Genomic DNA, 12,937 nt, shown 5'->3' with positions numbered 1-12,937 from the left:
CTCTTTAGGCATTTTGCTATTAACATTTCTATATTTTGGATTTGTTGGTCTGCGTATGTTTTATCTATCTTTCTCAGGCAATCAGTTATTTGGTTTCAGTAATAAACTTATGGCCAATAATACCTGATCTTCATGCACTATGATCTAATATAGTGGGAATTAAGAGTTTGCATATTCAGTTGATGCAAGATTGCATAACTGCAGATCATCCTCCAGCCTTGCTTGGTACCGCTTTTTGATTGTGGTGCCAAAAAACTTGCTCTTGCACAGGCTATCTTAGTGTTTAAGGCTCTAAATATCTCAGTTATCTTCAGTGAACAAAATCCCTTTTACTTCTTGTCAAAAAGTCCCCTGGTTTGGTCACTGGACTTTGTGCTTTTGTCTCAATATAACCCCAGGGTTAGCTTGTCCATCTTTGTAAATGAAACGCTGTGCCCTCATCAGGATCAATGCAGGAAAATCCTAACTTTAAAACTAAACTTTATATTAACTATAAATCTGTCTTATTCATTCACATTCACACAAAAAGACTACATCCCATAGATCAGGTGACCAATTCACATTTTATTAGATTGTTTTTATTAAACAAACTGGTCCATGGAAAGCAAAAGGGTCCCAATCTTAACATGGGCTGACTCTTCGCTTAAAACACCACTGACTTCACATAAACTAGGTTAACATTCGACACATGCACAGAATAGATTCAGTCTCAAGTGAAGAATCAGCCTCTAACATCATGTTTGTTAGTTTCAGCTCTGTAAACAGACAGTAAACACCACAGTGCAGCATCAGTAGCTGCACAGCACAACTGTGTGACTCAGTCTGAGGGAGACAGACTGAAGGGGACAGACTGGCTCAGTGGCTCTTTGACCTATCAAACAGCTGCTTGAGTTGGTCCTGAGAGGTGGCCTCTGTCTGCTGCATGAGATCAGAGTGGCCCTTGGTGACACCCCAGCCATCAGGGCTGGAGAGAGAGGGACACAGGGGACGGCCGGAGGCTGGCTTCAGGTTCTCCCAGTAGTTACGGCGGGCTCTGCAGGAGACAAAGAGACCAGAAAACACTCACAGGTAAATATGTGTTTACTGAAGGACCAATAGTTCCAGCTGACTGATTTTAGGCCCGTATATACTGCCTTAAGGGATGAATGAAAAAGTTGCTTCTTACCTGGCTCTGACCCAGGGCTTGGTGTGCATCTCCAGACCAGCACCCCAGTTTCCATGTTTCTCTGATGCAGCGGGGAGGAAGCCTCTCTCTGGTGCCAGCTCCTCTGCGACGGCCCTGATGTGATAAGGCTCAAACCCACAGCAACCACCGATGAAGTGGATGCCTGCGTTGTAGGCCTCTCTGGCGTACTTGTGCATGTCCCAGCGGGTCAGGATCCTGGGCTCTAGACCTGGTAGAAGATTCAGTTTTATACATGTTTAATAACAACTTCAAAGCATACATTTCTGTCTAAAAAATCTTTTCAGGACTGTTTATGGAATAAATAAGATTTGCTACGCCCCTGTTTTTTGTTGTATTAATGACATAAAGGTTCAATTATCTTTACTGTTGTATGTTTTCTGTATAGTGCCATGTTAGGGGTCACTGGCATTTTCTTATGTTTTTCATCTGTTTGTTTGTTTGTAACTTTGCAAAGCTGATGGATTGGCCCATTTCTGTCATCAGGCAGCTGACAGTCTCAGAGTTGCTGGACCAATCAGCATCATTTGAGGGGAACAAGGCGGTAGCTTCAGGTGTTGTTTAATTATACTGCAAGCTGGTAAACAATGGTGAAGTGACAAGCTCCAATGTAGCGCTAGCGGCAGTTTTTAAATCAGAACTAGACAATGTTTTGTTATTTAAAGAAGACAAAAGAAGTGCACTGAATTCTTATTTATAGTGGAAAAATGCTTTTGCTCTTCTGCTTGTAGGCACAGGAAGAGCATGAACACGCGTTGTTCTTGCTTGATACTTTATATAGACAACAGCAGTGGGAGAAAAATTAATAACTGGTAATAAAGACAAAAAATATAATTGCAAATTATGTGTGTTTCTTGACAAAGTGGTCCTGGCTAAATTCATGTTTCTGAAAGGTCTAGTCTCAATTTTTTATCTGATATTCTGAAGAGATATTTTTTTTATATTAAAAGCATCCATGTGACATTTGGCATTTGGTGCATGTCGATTTGACAAAGAGAGGACTTTGTTTTCCTTATTTCTTAGTTGAAAAATATATGAAGATACACGTCATGTAGCCCCATTCAGCTAAAAACATCAAGATGTGATTATTGGTCCATATCTGCCAGCCTTAGTTTCACTGTGGCGTATTTCCTTTGGTCAGTATTTTGAAGTGTCATCCTAAACAAAAGTCTTTAAATTTAATCTTAGAAAATCTATAATTTAACCTTTTTTACTTCCTAAATCAAACACTGTTAATAGAAAGAGTAGATACAAATGTACTTCCTGTGACCCCAGGGATATAAAAATCAAAATTAAGCATAGTGTATGATTACCAAAGGGGAATTCTGGGAGGTCGATGAATCCCTGACAGTTGCAGTCAGGTGTGTGGTAAGCCAGGGGCTGCACCATGTAGTGAGCCTTCAGCCCGGCTGCCTCCACTCCCTCCTTCATCATCTTGACAGCTTTCACGCAGGTCATTGGGTCAAAGTGGCAGTTGATTCCAACGATCTGGGCACCTACACGAGAGCATGCACTGGTGTTAGCTGACTGTTACAGATAAGCACTGGAGGGACACTAACTGTGGTCTGCTGTTGTGTATGTTGAATCTGGCCACTTCCCTTTAATATACAACATTTTAGTGACTCAGCAGAACAGCTATGGGACAACATTTTTGTCAGAGTAAGGCATTAATCTGGCATACCTCATGCAATCTTACCAGTATTGTCTTAGCTGTAAAGAGGCCATGTCAGGACACAACGAGATATTACAGGAACAGTACAAGTTAAACGTTACTTATAAAACAATCAAATGTCTATATCTGTGGGTTATAATCTATAGGAAGTCTGCTTTATGTTAAAGGAGGTTTCCAAAGAAGAATACTGAACCCACCGGCTTTGACCAGTCTGACTGCACACTCAGCAGGTGAGACACCGTGCATGTCTCCATCTGGCCCGATACAGAGACATGCAGCCACTGGCTTCCCTGTCTCCTTCAGCACCTCCACAGCCCACACGGCCTCTTCAACGTGCTCAAAGTACTGCAAGACGGAGACAAATGATCAGTCTTCCATCAGAAAATTAAAGAATAAACTGAGATGTAGTTCTTGTCAGTTGTCTTTACCTCAGCAATCAGGAAGTCCACATCTTTTTTGACGAACACATCCAGCTGTTTCTTAAAGATGGCCTTTACTTCTGTCTCGCTCTTGCAGCTGAGGTATGATGGAGTCTGACACACTCCACCTGCAACCAGAGCATCGCCCTCGTTGGCAACTTCACGAGCCAAATCACAGGCGGCCTCATTGATCTGAGCTCCCTACAGAACAAAGACGAAATGTTCAGCTGAAGGATGGAGGAGTAGCTGGCCTGTTTAACTGCACTAATACCTAAAGATATTCTGCTTCTTCCTATGAAAGTATTGCGATATCCCAGTGTTCATCAATTGGCCTAATCAGGCCCCAAGAAGATTATTAAATTAAGAAATTATGGCCATGAAAACAACTGCACACCATTGTCTAAATTTGTTTTTTTTTTCTTACTTAAAGTTCAAATAAAAACCTTAAACCTCAGAAATGATCAAATGAGACGCACACAGGTATAGTATTGCTGTAAGTTAGCATGGTAAAAACATCCTTATCAGTTCAGTGTTAATTAAAGCAGCCATTTTTACATCAATCTTCCTCTTATTGCTCATAAAGAGTGTATTTTCTCTTCCTGAGAAACTAAAAAAAAAAAGATCTGTTTCTTGTATGCGTTGTTGTCCAGTGACAACATAGCATATTAGCATCAAACTCAGTGATAGGCAACATGAGAGCTTCAGAAATATGTCCCTAAAATATCTCAATTGCCCCCCTGTGGCTGGCTGCAGGATAGGCAATATGGACTGATCACACAAATAAAAGCTTAAAAGTTCTCATATTTTTTAGATAAAATAATATTTTTCACAGGAATATTTTACTTAGGCCAAAATATTGATTTTATTTAAGTTTATTTCAATGTCCAACCCTTGCAGCAGCTGTTAAGAAAAAAGGTCCCTTGTACACTTACAGTGAAGCTGAGCTTGTTGCCTCTGTTCTCCAGTTTGTCATCACTGGCATAGAAAGTGAAGGTCTGCATGACATTAGCCCCAGCCCTCAGGAACTCTCTGTGCAGCTGACGCACTGAAAAACACACAGATCACAATCATGCATATTAAACACATTAGTAAAAGATTGCAGGAAACATCCACAGAAGACTAAGACATGGGTAAAGTTGAAAAGGCTCTATTTGTAAAAATATCTTGTTCTTACCTGCTTCAGGATGCTCCGCGGCTGCTTCAGGGGTCCAGGGCCCGGCCTTTACGTAGCCTCTCTTCTCCAGAGCAAACACGAAGCCCCCATCTCCGATCACAATCTCCCCAGCGTCGAGACGCTCCAAGATTCCCTGAGATAATCCAGCATTGTGACGTTTAAATGATCATAACTGAATGTGACACCTTGACACAGCTATTGTTCCACCTCTCTACTATGTTGGCCTCTTGGCCCACTTTAACCTGTCTAGCTCTGCTAACATAAGACCTTAGCTCATTTAGAAAGGGTTCAATTGCCATCTGCTGCAGTCACATGTTAGCAAGGCCCCAAATCGCTCCACTTCTGTGTCAGTGGCGTGTGAATGTGTATGAATGGGATTAGTTACAATCAATGACCATTCTACAGCAGCCTCTGCCATCAGTGTGTGAATGTGGAGAGAACTGGTAAATGGGACCTGCACTGTATGGGTGCTTTGAGGCTATATAAGCTCATGGCAATTTGCCAAAGGCTATATTAAAGACAAGTAGCAACTGGAGAAATATAAAGCCTAGAAAAATGCATTTTCTCTCGCTCATGTTCATCTTGGTTTCCTAAGTCCAGTGCCACGTTCCTCCTCTCACTGCCCTCTGAGCCATCAGGAAGCAGCACATGTCTGAGAACAGCTGCACTGCTCATAATGACTTATAGACTCAATTTTGACCTCTTAACCCAAAGAAAATTCAGGGTTCAACCATAAAGCTCCCTTTATGCTGAACATTTCTTGTGTTTGAATGGTAAGACTTGATCTGCAGAGTGAATTTGCATCTTCATTGTAATCATCAAATTTAAATGTTGGTTAAAATGATGCATGTCTGCTTTAATTTAAATTCTCTGCAGCAGTACAGGAAATTGTGATGGTGCCTTTACTGATATAGATCTGTTTTTGAGTGTGAGAAAATCTCCACCTGGCATGAAGACTTTCCAGATCCTGCTGGTTTCACCACACTGTCCTGCAGTTCACATAAAATAATCCTAAAATCTCTGAATATTTTAAATGTATCAAAGAAGAATGATGAATACATTAAAATAAGCATGGATGCTTCAATCTGCATCTAAACATGCTATTGTACAAATTGGAATAAAGGGTACTATATTCAGCAGTGCACTGGGATGGAGCAGACATCCTGGACTCAAACATCTCAAAGTTTGGACTAAAAAAGTTGCATCTTTTTGCATGCAAAGGCTGCTAAGTCAGACAACATATTTTCTGTAATTCTGTTCATATACTACTGAAAAAAGCCCCCATTAGATGACAGAGTTTTGAACATCTTTACAACTTGAATTCTGTCACTTTAATGCCTGCCATCCCATTAACTGTAAGTTAGAATTCCCATCGTGGACATGGTCAACGTAGCACACCCCTTCTTTCCACAAAAGTCTGCACATACCTTCTTTCCCGGTGCCATAATCCTGCAGCTGTGTGGACCCCTGACTGCTCAGACTTTGAGGAGCTGAAGCAACATTAGAGCAGAGCAGGGGGCCACTATAAATCTAGCTGAAGCAGGGGAGGGGTCTGAGGAAGAGACACTCTGATTGGCAAGGAGAGAGTTACACAACAGCCATGTATACTCCTTCCCCTCCCCTCTCTCTCTGAATGAGAGTATTGTGAGTGAGTGCTACTAGTTTGATCCAGATTAATTATGTGTTTGTCCATCTTCCTGTTTGGGTGCTTTTTTGGACCCTGAATAGACAGATTCATAGAGTGCAACTTGGACCAGTAAGGATTGAGCTACTTCTGAATTAATGCAAAAGCTAATATTTGACATTTAATCCAAGTAAAGGCACCAAATGATACGTTTCTTTGAGCTGCAGTTGTTGCAGTAGAGCAAACCAAACAAACCGACAACATATTTGTCAAATTCAGTAACAAACTGAGGTTTATTGTTTTGGGGGGTTTACATTGTAATACTCCACCACCGGAGCATCGCTGTTACAAGTGCTTTAATCTCCAAACTGAACTGGGAAAAACCTCCCCTCCCCTCCCTTCCTTCATCTCCTCTACTGTTGTCAAACTGAAGGGATGGATATCTTGGCTTCTCTCGCTTTGTCTTGTTCATGCAGAAGACTTGGCCTTCTTCTGCAGCTCCAGTAGGTGCTTGATTTCCTGGCTGCTGGTGGCCTCTTTGTGCTGCATGAGTTCAGAGCTGCCCTGGGTGACACCCCAGCCCTCCGGTGTAGACAGAGAAGGGCATTTTGGACGACCGGATGCTGGCATGAGATTCTCCCAGTAGTCACGGCGGGACCTAGGAGAGAAAAAAGACGCAGGTAACATAAAGTAGAAAAAAAACGTAGTTCACTTATAACATTTTTAGGATCTGTTACCTAGCTCTGACCCAGGGCTTGGTGTGCATCTCCAGACCAGCACCCCACATGCCGTGTTTATCTGCACCAGGGGGCATTTTCCCTATCTCTGGAGCCAGCTCCTCCGCCACAGCTCTGATGTGATAAGGCTCAAACCCACAGCAGCCACCGATGAAGCGGATGCCAACCTTGTAGGCCTCCCTGGCGTACTTGTGCATGTCCCAGCGGGTCAGGATCCTGGGCTCTAAGGCTGGGAACACAAGAAAAATGGGGGAGATACGTGTGAAAAGCTGCCATATGCACATATGTTGTTTTTTTCTGTCAACATACATGAGGAACAAATTACCAAAAGGGAATTCTGGAAGGTCAATGAATCCCTGACAGTTGCAGTCAGGTGTGTGGAAAGCCAGGGGCTGCACCATGTAGTGAGCTTTCAGCCCGGCCTTTTCCACTCCCTCTTTCATCATCTTGACAGCTTTCACACAGGTCATTGGGTCAAAGTGGCAGTTGACTCCCACGACCTGGGCACCTGAGAACAGAGGGAAACGATTATTATAAAAGCAAAAAAGAAAACCGTGCATACATATGACAGTATGAAACATGGACGTGGTCTCAGTGATGTCCCCCATCTTATCTATGAAGCTCACTGATGGAGGCAGTCATATTGCATGTTATCTCCACCTACTCTGCAGAATCAAATCAGGTAAATTTGTCTAATTTTTTGTTGTTTGTTGATGTTTCCTAAGACAAAACATCTAATTTAAAATCATCTTCACCTGAAAAGTCAATATTCAATATCTTATTTCAAGATGTAAAAGCCCAAAATAAGGCTTTTATTGCATGTAATGACAGAAATATCTGCTGATACAACAAGCAATTTTTACTGGTAATTAACTCGACTGGAAATAAGATGTCCCAAATTAACTATATACTATACTATATTTATCCAGATAGCAGTGTTTTGAAATAAGATACCCCTAAATTAGTTGGTACATCAGATTCCAGCACAGGTAAAAGGTAAAATTTGCATAGAGAATTGGCAGATTTTCTCTCCATGATCCTTTTTTATTTATTCCAAGCCATTTAAAGCCTCATTTTTGCCATTTACATCTGGATGTAAGATGTCAGTCAGGACCTGTAGGGGGAATGTGGCCTATATAAGTGCTCACCTGTAAATCAATTCAGATCCGCCTCTAATTATGCAAATTTAGGCTGAATTGTTATCCTTAAAGTAATTATAGAAAATGAGTTTTATAAGTGCTAAAATGGACTTGAGTTTGAGTTGTAGCTCTCATTGCTTGCCTCAAACACTATGTTGTTTGAACAGGTTCAGCCCTGACTTGGTTCAGGCCACTCTTACAACTGTCTATCTGGGGCAGCGTAAATCTCAGAACGGAAATGCATGCAAACACTTTTGAAATATATACAGATAAACCTTCGTCTAAGTAAAGGTAGGAATTGAGGAAAGATTAAGGATACCGAAACTTTAAATTTAAAAAACCTGACCAGCAAAACCTGATTACAAAACATTTAAAAAGGCAGAGTAAAGAGAAAAAAACTTATTCTCCATGAGAATATCCAAGCCAGCATAGCTTACATAGCTCTCTTAGCTGCGTAAACTACGTAGCTAACAGAGCCAAAGCTAAGCTCACAATGAAGCTACATAAGCTACATATCTACATTATCTACAGAGCTATGCCAGCTTTTACTTCATTTGCTAAAGCTCACATTGCTAAGGCTCATGTTGCTAGGTAGCTAACACTGCTAACATAGCCAAAGCTAAAATCACAAAGCAGCTATGTAACCTACATAGGTATGTTATCTGCTTTAGCTTGAGCTGTGTTTGCTAAAGCTCATGTTACTAAAGCTTACTTAGCAATAGATAACTGAGCTACATAGCTAATGTAGCTAAAGCTGGGCTCACAAAGCAGCTGTGTAAGCTATGTAGGTATGTTATCTGCTTTAGCTTGAGCTGTGTTTGCTAAAGCTCATGTTACTGAAGCTTACTTAGCAATAGATAACTGAGCTACATAGCTAGTGTAACTAAAGCTGGGCTCACAAAGCAGCTATGTAAGCTACATAGGTATGTTATCTATGTATCTGTCAGCTTTAGCTTTTTGCTAAAGCTCTTTAGCTACATTGCTAAAGCTCATATTGCTAAAGAGCTTAATTAGCTACATTGGCTTATTTAGTACTGTTAATTATATAGCTAGTGAAGATATGTAAGCTTAGCTAAAGCTAACAAAGCTAGAGCGATCCACTGTTCATGTAACTACTTTAAAAACAGCTCTTAACATAATTCAATCATGGATTGGACTTCTGATCTTTTTTTCTGTTTTATTAATAAAATGTTTAGTCTGTAATGTTTGCAGTGTGGTTATTTCAGGAATGTAACTGCCAGACTTTGTTTATGGATAAATTTGAATTAAAAAGAATATAAAAGTAGTAATATGCTGTACCAGGAAATTATGGCACTTCCCTTTTGAGATATATAGGGTCTCATATAAATTGTCTGTGAGAGTGTGCCGTCAGAAATGTCCTTAACACAGGAGCGCAGATGGTCAAGTGGTTTAAGGCACTACCCAGGTACGCTGGCGGCCTGGGTTCAAATCTGGCTTGTGGCCCTTTACTGCATGTCTCTCCCCACTCTCTTCCCTGTTTCCGAGTCTATCCACTGTCCTTACTCTATCAAATGAAGGCATAAAAAGGCCCAAAAATAAATCTGAAAAAAAAAAAAGAAATGTCCTAAACATTAGTGACTCTGTTTTCTCTTGTGCCCTCCCACCCTGCGGAGTTCCCCAAGGTTCTATTCTTTGTCCCGTTCATTTTTCTCTTTACCTCCTTCCTCTTGGGTTAAAAACATGGAATATCTTACCACCTCTATGCAAAAGACTCTCAAATTTACTTGTCTATAAAAAGAAACAATAGCAGCTCTACTTAACTGCTAGACTGTCTACAATACATTAACAATTGGATGGTTTGAGCTTTTTACATTATAAAGAAAAACAAAACTGAACTGATTATTTTTGGCCTCAGTGGAGCCCGGGATGCACTCGGGGACTTGGGCCGCCTGCTACCTTATGTTGAACCCATATTTTATAAATGACTTTAAATTGGATCAGCAATTAAACTCTGTTGTTAAATCCAATGTTTATCATCTAAGGCTTTTATCCAAGATGAAATCAGTTTTATCTTTTAATGACTTAGAGGAAAAGTTTCATGTTTTTATTTCTACATGTTTGGACTACTGTAATGCACTTTATGTTGGTGTTAATCAGGCCTCTCTTGCACATTTACAGTAAGTGTGTTTAATAGCTCATTTATTTATTGGTACACACTTTATGGGGGATGAGGCCTCAGCCCACCCCTTTGTCTTTTACTAGACCCAAAGTCAATATTTCCAATATAGCAACCACAGTGGGCTTCAAAACTCTGCTTCAGAAACTAATTAGTGCTGTCACAGAAATCTATGTCCATATTTCATAAAATGTTATTTCTATACTGCAGTGGCATGAGGATTGTGGATTCTAAACTACATACCAGCCTTCACCAGCCTGACAGCACACTCTCCAGGTGAGACACCATGCATGTCTCCCTCTGGTCCGATGCACATAGAAGCAGCCACTGGCTTTCCGCTGGTCTTCAGCACCTGCACCGCCCACTCAGCCTCCTCCACGTGCTCAAAGTACTGTGAAGGACACACAATGTTTACCAATAAGTGCTCATTTGTTCCACTAATAATTAGACTGGTACAGTTTAATACAACTTTACACAGTGATGCAAGACATGAATCCACCTCAGCGATCAGGAAGTCCACATTCTTCTTCAGGAAAACATCCAGCTGTTTCTTAAAGATGGCCTTCACCTCTGTTTCGCTCTTGCAGCTGAGGTACGACGGAGTCTGACACACTCCACCTGCTACCAGAGCATCGCCCTCATTGGCGACTTCCCTTGCTAGATCGCAGGCGGCCTCATTGATCTGTGCCCCCTGAAATTAAAGAGACAGGAGTTGCTTACTAAGGATCTTAAATTAGTAATCAAAATCAGAAAACTTTAATAATCTGAAGAATCTCACTAATGTTTGCTCTAGTTTGGTACCTACAGTGAGTTTTAAGCTCTGACCCCTGTTTTCCAGTTTGTCATCACTGGCATAGAAGGTGAAAGTCTGCATGACATTTGCACCGGCTCTCAAGAACTCTCGGTGCAGCTGACGCACTGAGGGAAACATGCAGCTTTTTAACCCAGGACAAAACTTTTTCTTTCAGCATGAGATTTATGTATTTTTGGGTGTTTGTTAGTGTCTTACCAGCCTCAGGATGTGTGACAGTTGCCTCGGGGGTCCATGGCCCGGCCTTCACATACCCTCTCTTCTCCAGGGCGAACACAAAGCCTCCATCACCGATCACCAGCTCCCCAGCATTGAGACGTTCAAGGAAACCCTGCAGGAGCATTTGATAGATTACTTTGCAGTAGTAGAATTTTGCAGCTGATTTTTTGTTTTGTATACTATACCAATAAACTATAGAACAATGTAAATGTGTGCAATGAAAATTAGATGATTACCACTGAATGTGGCTGTATGGGAAAAGCTGCAATTCAAGTGCAAAGGTGCAAAGATAAAGGGCAGATTTTAGTTGTGACTGCTTTACCCTGACTTTTTCACAAGCCACTTAAACCTGCAATGACACGATTTTCTTACACCACAGTCCAATAGGACAACAATGACCTACACACTTCTATGTTAAGGCCCTTCATAGTAGATACTGGTGTTATCTGCAGAGAGCTAACGTACCTTTTTTCCAGGTGCCATCTCTTTTTCCCAGTTTCAGTTGCAGCACAGCACTTAGTAACAGCGAACCCCTCTTTTGGTCCGAAGAGTGCCGAGTGTCGCTCCTCATTAGTTTTATACTGCTGGGTGAATATGGGAGGATTTTCGAATCTGTGCCAAGTTCTAATTGCCACATGTTTGTCTGGACATTGTGCAACATGGCCCAGCTCACAGATCGATGAAGATGGCATGAGGTTTTGACCGTCGTTTCTGAAAAGACCTGAGCGTGTGAAATCTTTATGATATATATACACCATCAAATCAAGTATATCTAGTGTAAACATTAACTTATTACCCAACCAGATGCTATAAAATAAAGTTTGTAGAGCAATGTGACGTGAGTTTAACAGACCAGAACATCTCTATTGCGTAACAAACATGTGCCTGCCAAGTTTGAATTCCCTCAGAAGACCTGAAGAGTTGAGATTGTTAGGCTCCTCTGCTCAAAGGCTAACATCAGAGATGATCCTGTGACACAAGGCTGATGTCATGTGCGGGGCTTCATTTCCTCTTCTATATGAGGTGCTTTAATGTGCAGCCAAGCAGCAACCTAACCTGACGTGCCAGATAGACTGTTTCCATTGCATGGGATACACCTCACACCCATCTGGACAACCGCTTAAAGTCTGTGTTTGGGAAGAGCAGAACCTTAGAAAAAATCTTGGAAGGTGATTGGACGAATGTTGTCTGTTTCATTAATTACAAACCGTTTAGAGTGACTAATCATTATGACATGTGCAGCTCTGGAGAGTGAAATCAACATAGTAGCTGCCCTTGCTGTGAACTATTAGTGGAGCTAGTTGATGAAACAAGCTCATGCTGGGGACGGTCGGGAAAAGAGCAAAAATGTATTTACCATTGGGAAAGAAAAGCCTCTAGTGCAATTCTTTGCATATTGTAAAGTTTTGATAAAACCTGCTGCTACAGCCACATTCAAGCTAATTGCTACACCAGTCATCAATGTTAACCAGTTTGCAGTACAACTATAGCTCATGCCTTGTTCTCCTCAAAGGACGCTGATGGGTCCGTCTGTTCTTAGAGCAGGCATGATCGTCTCAAACTGAAGCTTTGCGAGATGGATTGCGTGATAACAGAAATGGAATCTGGCTAATCCAATATGCTTTGCAAGGTTAGCAGCAACCTCCAGAGTTAAAAAAAAATGCCAAGGGAATGCATTAGCAAAGGCAGTTAGCGGCCCAGCTCCATTTTTCTTTTAACCGTCGTTTCTGGAAAGACCTGAGTGTGTGAAATCTTTATGATATATATACACCATATATACACCATGGAGGTCTGCAAACTTGGAATCTGCTCACTGAACTAA

The 12,937-nt window shown here is 41.3% G+C and overlaps 2 protein-coding genes across 2 annotated transcripts; both read right to left on the bottom strand.

Moving 5' to 3' along the window:
* Positions 1–544: 544 nt before the first annotated feature.
* LOC121510074 (betaine--homocysteine S-methyltransferase 1-like) lies at positions 545–6,207 on the bottom strand. The gene is made up of 8 exons (XM_041787964.1): positions 5,876–6,207; positions 4,449–4,581; positions 4,207–4,319; positions 3,284–3,475; positions 3,053–3,200; positions 2,497–2,679; positions 1,166–1,394; positions 545–1,033 (listed from the first exon to the last, which is right to left on the bottom strand). The coding sequence occupies exons 1-8, from the start codon at positions 5,891–5,893 to the stop codon at positions 856–858; spliced, it is 1,194 nt and encodes a 397-aa protein (XP_041643898.1). The 5' UTR covers positions 5,894–6,207; the 3' UTR covers positions 545–855.
* Positions 6,208–6,346: 139 nt separating this feature from the next.
* LOC121510073 (betaine--homocysteine S-methyltransferase 1-like) lies at positions 6,347–11,734 on the bottom strand. The gene is made up of 8 exons (XM_041787963.1): positions 11,581–11,734; positions 11,095–11,227; positions 10,891–11,003; positions 10,585–10,776; positions 10,329–10,476; positions 7,135–7,317; positions 6,810–7,038; positions 6,347–6,730 (listed from the first exon to the last, which is right to left on the bottom strand). The coding sequence occupies exons 1-8, from the start codon at positions 11,596–11,598 to the stop codon at positions 6,541–6,543; spliced, it is 1,206 nt and encodes a 401-aa protein (XP_041643897.1). The 5' UTR covers positions 11,599–11,734; the 3' UTR covers positions 6,347–6,540.
* Between the last annotated feature and the right edge of the window lie 1,203 nt (positions 11,735–12,937).

Source organism: Cheilinus undulatus, linkage group 5 (genome assembly GCF_018320785.1).
Source record: "Cheilinus undulatus linkage group 5, ASM1832078v1, whole genome shotgun sequence".
Taxonomy (NCBI): Eukaryota; Metazoa; Chordata; class Actinopteri; order Labriformes; family Labridae; genus Cheilinus; species Cheilinus undulatus.
The sequence above is the reverse complement of the archived record's forward strand: the minus strand, read 5'-3'. Positions and strand labels throughout refer to the sequence as shown.